This window comes from Trematomus bernacchii, unplaced genomic scaffold (genome assembly GCF_902827165.1).
Source record: "Trematomus bernacchii unplaced genomic scaffold, fTreBer1.1, whole genome shotgun sequence".
In the NCBI taxonomy this organism is placed as follows: domain Eukaryota; kingdom Metazoa; phylum Chordata; class Actinopteri; order Perciformes; family Nototheniidae; genus Trematomus; species Trematomus bernacchii.
The window spans coordinates 5,341,570-5,350,005 of record NW_022987739.1 but is presented as its reverse complement, the minus strand read 5'-3'; the positions used below and the strand labels follow the sequence as shown (position 1 = coordinate 5,350,005).

Here is an 8,436-nt window from a genome sequence, read left to right as displayed (position 1 = left end):
AATGTAAGAAAACAAATTGTTTTCAGTGATGCAAACAAACAATAATTTAATTTGTGATCTAAACAATACATATGAAATGCTGAGCTCTGCAAAAGTCACAACAATAAATATAGTTTGAAACATACGAAACAACAGAAGCTTACAGTACAGTGCATGTGATAGGTAGTTGAAATAAAATGCGGCTAAAGTAACAATGCAGTCTGCAGACATTTTTTACATATAAACCAGATACATAATTCTCATAAGAAACTAAATGCATTCAAATTAGCTCAGCATATATAATAACTTTAAGGAAACATATGGTAATGCTGGTTTTCTTAGTAGTACTCACAGAATATAAGTACTGTGCAGAATCTTGACAATGTTTACTTCGACTTTTCTACTGACTCAAAATAGCTGCATGTCCATTGTGTGTGTCTATTACCCTTCAGGTGATGAGTTATAATGCACACAGAAAAAACACTCCTGCACACTACAGACATTTTTAGCCAGTGGAATTATTACTGTAATAAAGTTGCACAGCAAGGATCACAGCAGGGGGGAAAGTGTGTGTTGCCTCTGACACCTTCAGGATGGGCCCTGTGCCTCTGCCAGAAAATGGAGCTGACATAAAACACAGTGAGTGACTGCCCTCACCGCTGGGTAAGAAATGCATCAGTGCACACGCACATTAAGCTAGAAAAAACATTTATTTTTGAGTCAATGGTGCATTTAAGGTCATGAACCTTCCTGCGGCGCCTTAACTGTTTCTTTTGAGTCCAATTGCGTCAATAACAAGACGAACCTGTCTGTGCACAGGCCAGGAGTGGAGAGAATTGCTGTGTGAGAAGTCTTAACTCCGGGACTGCCATCAAACGTAATTGCAGTGCCCTTCATGTGTGTTTTACTTGCTGGAACTCTATTCGGGTTAAAAAAACGGTCCAAAATCAAATCATTAAAAGGGAGTTTTCTGTTTGGTGACATCAATGGAATAAATGTCTAAATGTATGCAAAGGCCACATCTCAACAAGTGTGACTGATCGCTTGCAAGTTAAAGAGTTTGAAGCCTCTGGTAATGCTTGTTGAAGACATTGAAGATAATTAATGGTAGTAATAACAATAAGATCTTTTAGTTGGATATTAACGTCATTACACTACCACCATGACATGGTTCTACAAATTACTCCACTGTAATTAGTGGAAACTCTTGTATTACTTTTTGAAATAGACTGGCAGTCACTTAGGACTTCAAAATTACATACTACAACTAACAATTACAATCTACGTGTGTTTTTCTCATATAAACCAAGACATTGATGTTAATTTCATACTCATCTGTACTATTCATTTTGTCCACTTGAACTGCATTTAAAAATCACTAGATTATCATTGCATTTTGCATATTTTGTATAAATCATATTACCTCTAACATGACTGTAAAGCAAGACTCATTATTTCTGGATGCATGCGAATTCATCCCCTCATTGCAATTATAGTTAGTTGTCAATTGTCCTTTTGTATTTAAATAAGAAAGGACATTTGGGAGCAAAACAGGGCAGTAATTGCTTGCTAAAAAATGTTTTATGTTTTAGCTCAAATGCAAAGACATAGGCTTTAAAACTATATTACTCTATATCATTTAAATCAGAAATAATAAGATGATTATCTTAAAGAATCCTACAAAATCTGGTCAATAGGCAAAATAGTTGTTATGCAGTAAAAATGTAATATTACATATGAAAAGTAAACTTTCTGTTTTGAAGTTATATCTGCTACGGTCTGGTGTATTATAAAAGTCTGCAGTGACCTTAGAGCGCTCCATGCTCAGTATCTGTGATGAATCTCTACCTGGAACAGCAGAAAGTATATCTCAGTTTCATGATGTCATGTCCTCTTCAGACAATCCTCTTGATATTGTCCTGAGTTCACAGCAATCAAAGCAGAAACCGTCTGTGAACATGATAGATAAGGCTCAGGAATGTTTCAGATGGCTTGGGTTTGTGGAACAAGTATTACAAATAGACGGGCCTCACAAAGGGCTGAGGTTTTTCAACTCTTCTGATCCGCAGGAAAAGGCTCTAAGGAGAGACGATTGGCGTGTTTCACGTACACGTTGCCATCCTCCAGCTTGACTTCATACACTTGTTGCTGTAACAATCAAAATAGAGAACACAAAGGCACATGAGGGAATAAACAAATTGTAATTTACTGCGGTACTCATACAGCTGCTAAAAAACCAAGTAAGCTTACAGTGTATGTAATGTCACTTCTGATAAGTTAAAATGGAGCAAACCCTCCCAGAATAATTGTTTTTATATGTCTTCTATTGTTTGACTGGTGACATCACAGTAATGCACTGTACAGGAGAAACAATGGTTTATAAAATTGAACAAGATGTTTATGGAAAGTAAAGCTCTTGTTTGGATTGTTCATTGCAAGCAAACAATAGAAAAGGGGAATAAAAGGGGAACAACACGTTAACTCTGAATAGACTTTGATTCCTCATGCTGTGTCAATCAGTGGAACTTTCTACATCTAATAAAATAGGATGATCTGCCTACATGTCACTGCAAATGTTCACATTAACTTCCAGGTGCAGTCAGCGAGCGAAGCCTTTGCCTACTGGGCATGTTTTTGGAAGTTTGATGCATATTTGAATCGTGATGATATTTTGGGAATCATTTGGGATCTAATTAATGTTTTTTCTACTCTAACTCACATTAGAATTATATGGTTCTATTCTGAGCAATGAAATGTAGCTGTTTTTGTGAAGAAGTAATACAGCAAGGACATATTTCATCTCTGACCTGTAAAGAGGTCCCAGACTTCCCAGTCCTGAGGTTGAAGTCATAGTCGTGCCAGGGACAGAAGACCTGCAGGACTCCGTCAGCCTCCTCGATGTCCCCCTCACACAGAGGACCGCCTGGGAGAAACAGGAAATTGTTACTCACATTTTCTCGCTTTAAAAAAACAAAACAAATAGCTTTTGATGTGTACCTTCTGGGAAAATGTGATGGTGAGGCTTGAATAACATGGTGTGAAACTGATAAAGCTATGTGACAGCAGGGGGCTGTCACGGGTGATATTTCCGTAGGCTATCAGCTGTGGGAGAAATAAACCAGATACTCATTTTGTGTACAGTTTTAGTCTGACCCACAGATGTTACATTCTTTACAATACGCTGAATACCCTTATCATATGCTACAATAATAAAAACGTTATATTGTGCATTATTTTGCCTAGATAGCTAAAGGGTTAACATAAGCGACTGATAGGTTGATGTTTTACCGGAATGTGCACAGCGAGCATCCATGGCGAAAAACTCCCCCTTCACGTAGAAGAGGCAGACATCAGAGTTGAAGCCAAGGGAGCAGTACATCAGGCGGCAGCGCTTCTTGGAGAGCCCTTCGACCGGGCCTATGAGTCTCCATGAACCGCCTTCCGTGTTCCCCTCTTCATCTCCGGAGCCAGACGCCATGAAAGCACGGCGAAATGAACGGTTGTTTCTAAATTGCGCTACTAAATAGCTGCTTTTTTACGCCGGTTGAAATGCATCTGGCAGTTCGCTGGGTGAAAAAATGTCATATTAACCTCCAGGCCGAGCGGTGTGACCGTCAGCTATGCGGACTGAGCTTCCTCCATCCGGGCTGCAGAGAGCCGTCTCACCGTCACACCGAGGCACGCTGTGCGCTGGAGCATGGCTGCTCCACATTTCAGCGACATGAAAGTGATGATTAACAAGCAGCACATTTAATCCCCACACATTTACATTTTTTTGGTTTATCAGTTTCATATAAGCCTATCTTGGTCTAAGAATAATATAAATCACAAGTCGAAAAAGCGTGCAAAAATGGGCCTTTTATGTTGAACCCTATGGTTGAACCTTAGCTAAAGCCTTAATGTGGGGAATGCTCTCCATAATAAATAGTTTCATTCATCGACTTCAGACAAACCTCTCCTGTTCTTTCATTTGGGTCACACTGTTTTATGTTCGAACAATTCAACTCTGCAGATATGCCAATTTTCTGGGCTTTCCTGGTGGCCCTGTTGGGTTTATTGAGAACACTTTAATATACACTATTGGACTTGTTTCCAAACTGTGTGGTAAATGTGGAAAATCACTTTTCATGTACTGTGCAAATAGTACAACACTATTCCTTAATTGTCAGTTACAAAGACTGTTATTGTTCGTTCATGGCAGACCATGATGCTTCAGACAGGTATTTGGCTGATTCCTTCAGGTTTACTTTTCCTAAATGTAGTTTCTTAACATTATTACAAATTGTTTGTTAGCTCAGTGTCCCTGCCAGTGTTTTAGTTCCTGAGGCAGCACTACTTTATCAGAAATAGAGTTGATCGAACGGATAAAACAGAACCTCAGAAAGATATCTTAAAACAGTACAACTTCTGTCAGTCAGTTTAACCTTAGTAAGAACTTTTGCATTTGTGAGTCGACCATCTGTCCATGATCATAGAAGCTAAAGGTCTCGTAATTATCACCAGTGTATACAACTGACCTTTCCATTGGAATTGAAATTGAGATTTTGAACACCTACAAGTTTGTCCAATTGGCAAGCGGCAAAAAAAAAAAGAATACATAAATGACGATCTGTATTTCTTAAACTTTTATTCACTTTGTCTCCAACGCTTTATTGCACCAGTTATAATTCTGCTGGCAGTTTAGCCTGGAGGTAATGTGAATTACTGTCTGGACTGGATTGACGCTTAACAGAGGCCACTTGTTCCGATTCCTGACTTTGAGAATCATGTAAGTCTGCAGGGTAAACGCAGAGGAAAGCCATGAAAACGTGTCATGGGCAGGTATCAAGAATGTGTACTGCGTCTTGTCAGAAGTTGGATCTCATCAAGAGTAAATGTGAAATCACTGAAGAAAAAAGAGAGCCAGTGTAAAGAAACCTGAGCTAAGTTACCAAATTCTTAAATATGTACTGTTCAAGGCTAAAAGCCCTATACAGAAACATTACCTCATCATCATAACTCACTCTACATACAACTCCACCTGTGAGATTTTAAAACTTAATACATATCATAATATATTTTAAATTGGATTGTAATCTATCTTTATGTACTAGCATGTCATAGTATTAAAGTCATATTTGTGTTATTTTTGTTAGAGTAGCTTTATTGTCAGTTAACTTCAGCATGGGTTTAACACTATGTGGAAATACCTAGAATAAAACCCTAAGCAGCATTAAAACACAGCTGGGAATATGTTGTCGTGCTGATCAGCAGGTAGTCTTGAATCATGCAGTCTGAACTCAGAAGGGTTTGATTGGATAATCAACAACAGGGATTATTTTCAATAACGCAGCCAAGTACTATTAATCAGAAGGTTGGGTCGTGAGCTAATAAAATTGTCCCTTTAGTATTTCAGCCAACAATCTGTACAGTGGACAGCCTGCAGTTTGGAGGTGGCACTGACACACTGACAGACATCACCAACGGCTCTGCTTTGGCCTGTGAAAGGTGTGAAAACCTGCAAGGCAAAAGTTGTGAATCAAATTAACTGAGCTCCAATTATTTTAATTTTTAAACAGAAAAAAACAGTGATTACAGACATCACCATGATGTATTGTGGAAAAACTGAATCAGTAGGCTGGATGGGAGAAGTAAACAAAGGTGCCAACAGCAAGAAGTGGGCCAGACTGCTCTGTCCATAAATTTCTTTGACTTCTCGTTTCAATACTCCAACCACTGGACAGTGTAACTATTTGTATGAGGCAAAATTTGGTGTAGAAAAGTCTGGCTCAGATGACGTATTAGACTTTGAGTTGAGTCCAAAGTCATCCATCATTAGCTTCATCTTGTCAACAACCCAGCAATCATCCTCAAATGTCTCTTAAATCATCCGCCAAGGATGGATGGAAGACAAAGTCTCCAGCCAAAATGTTTTTTATTAGCTAAGAAAGAGCTTGAGCCAAGCTCCAAACACCACTACCTGCTTGCTTTGCTTCTTTGTTCTAAAACATCTTGTCATTCAAATGCTTCTCATTTCATAAACCAATATGAGGACTGTCATGTTTCAAAGCTCCCACAAGGAGCTCATATTAGGATAACAATTGTTTGCTTGGTGCTTGACGTCTTCTGTGGAACGTTAAAATACATAATATCGTTATGTCCCTTCAAATGCAAACCCAGACTCGACTTTGATGTTTAATGGACAGGAAACTGAATCCACATCTGACTGCTGGGCCAGTCCCAATGTCTGCCCTCACAGACCTGCATTGCCAATAAGCCCCAGGGTTCTGCACAGTCCCACTGTGAATACGATGAATGGTTGAAGGCCCTTTAATAAATGTTTAATCTCCTTATGCAAACCTTATAGCCTGCAGACTTTGCCTAAAAGGACTACCCCTAAATATATAGCATTTTAGTGTTAAAAATAGGAACATCAGGATGTCTAGAATCACCAACATATAGCAATGCCCTGTTAGTTGTTTCTACTGTGGCTCAAAGTATATGCTGATTACTTTCTACATCCAATCATAGTCTATATCAGGGGTCTCAAACTCAAGGCCCGGGGGCCAAATCCGGCCCGCGACTTCATTTTATGTGGCCCTGCAAGAGCTTGCAAAGAATATAATAAGTTTATTATACGGTTACATGCCACTTTACAGAAGCAGGTTGCCCATAAACTACATGTCCCACAATGCATCTCGTTTTGTGACATGCGCACTGAGGAGACTTGCAATTATTTGCCCTGGACTTCTGCTTCAGACGTAGTTATTTACTAAGTTATTATCCTATCCGATAATAATCCAATTCAGAGGCAATAATGTAATATAATACATTATTTTATATATATATTATATATTTATATAGTTACAACCGGCCCTTTGAGTGCAACCTTTATGCGAATGTGGCCCGCGATGAAATTGAGTTTGACACCCCTGGTCTATATGATGTTAGTTTTGTTTGATTGATCAACACAGTTGATGGCAAATCAAGAGAGAGGTTGAATTTCCCCACGGAGGATAAAAATGGTCTCAAAGAGTACAAATACTTTCTATACGTTACAAACGTAATGTGAAAATGAAGCTAGAACCAGCGGAGTAACATTGACTGGAGCAGCCTGGCTCTGGTTTCAGGTAATTCTGCTGGATCTTTTCTTTAGCTGGTGGTTGCCGGGCAACATCAGGGTAACAACCAGGCTACAGGAAGTCATTGCGCCCGGCCAATAAATAGTCTGGCACATAATCCAACTAACACTGCATCATTTCATTTTTACAGTTTTTTGTGCTAACATTTTGTTTGAACAAACGGGATACGCTGTAAATTGTTTATAAGAGAGCTTTGGATGTGCTGGTAGTCAGGCTTTGTTACATACAAACAGAATCAGACAAGCTTTTTCTTGCTAAGCTAACTGCTGCTTGTGGAAACTGCGTTTTATATTTTATGTATGCACCATGACATCAAGTCAAATTCCTCGTAGGTGTGAACCTACCTGGCAATAAACCCGTTTCTGATTCACATTAACCATACTGGTAGTAGGGATTATAGATGTGGAAAATCGTCAAGAAAGCCTTTGAAATGTATATCTCAAGGAAGAAAGCAGCCACAGATATCAAAATACTTAAAACCACCATCTTCCCGGTCTCATGGTGCGTTTCACAAAAGACATGGCGCTAATGATAGTTCAGCTTGAAAAGGCCTTTCACGTTTTTGAGCAGTTTGCCCTTTTTTTGCATTTGATTGTAATCCTCTGCAAAGTACAAGGCTCAACAATGTAAACACACTGACTAGGCAACACAATATTTTTTTATTTAAGGTTGTGATACAGTAGCTATCAAAAAGGTTAAGCGAACACAGAAACTGTGCAATCTTTTGAGAATTCAACCCTCAGTGCTTAGTGCATAAGTAGATGTAACGGTTGGGCCTCTTATGCTGCAGACTCAATCATTCCAGATAAGAAAACCCTGAATAGGGTCAACCACTGTTCAGTACTCACATCTAGGGGAAGGACATTATAAGAAAAACATCATATAATCAGAAAACAGCCTGACATCTCTTTTGAGCGAAGCCACACAAATCCTGAAATGAGTGTGGTCGGATTATTTGTCAAGAAGAAAATCCTCAAGTGCTGTGAGGAAAGGGACGGAGGCACACTTACTCTGATCTCATACAAGTTAAATTATGTTTACATCTGGTTACAGGGGAGGCCATGGAAGGATCTTGTTCTTGAAAGTCTTCATGAGACCACTCTTTGATTTGTTTAGCAGTGTTTATGGGCGCATCAGGATCTTGGAAAAATAGGATTGCGGTTAAGGGACAGTGTTTGCACCACCTAAATCAATTAAGTAGCCTCTCTCTTTATTTGCTGTTATATGACCATGCAGAGAAATAATCAAATCTAATGACATGAGATGGCTGCTCACACAATTACAGAGCCACAGTAATAAACTGTTGGCAGCAGCACTGTCTGAAGCCATCCTTTGG

General features: G+C 39.1%; 1 protein-coding gene across 1 annotated transcript; it reads right to left on the bottom strand.

Moving 5' to 3' along the window:
• Positions 1 to 19: 19 nt before the first annotated feature.
• Positions 20 to 3,652, bottom strand: si:ch211-212d10.2 (uncharacterized protein LOC557710 homolog). Its single transcript, XM_034147688.1, has 3 exons — positions 3,268 to 3,652; positions 2,787 to 2,902; positions 20 to 2,127 (listed from the first exon to the last, which is right to left on the bottom strand). Exons 1-3 carry the CDS (start codon positions 3,455 to 3,457, stop codon positions 2,029 to 2,031), a joined length of 405 nt encoding a protein of 134 aa, XP_034003579.1. The 5' UTR covers positions 3,458 to 3,652; the 3' UTR covers positions 20 to 2,028.
• Positions 3,653 to 8,436: the final 4,784 nt, after the last annotated feature.

Bases quoted from the DNA above. Each gene is read 5' to 3' on its own strand.
- si:ch211-212d10.2 (XM_034147688.1), bottom strand. From the start codon at position 3,457: ATGGCGTCTGGCTCCGGAGATGAAGAGGGGAACACGGAAGGCGGTTCA. The intron at 2,903-3,267 runs GTAAAACATCAA...TGTTTCTCCCAG, and splicing joins TGCTCGCTGTGCACATTCCG to GCGGTCCTCTGTGTGAGGGG. The intron at 2,128-2,786 runs GTCAGAGATGAA...TGATTGTTACAG, and splicing joins AGTCTGGGACCTCTTTACAG to CAACAAGTGTATGAAGTCAA.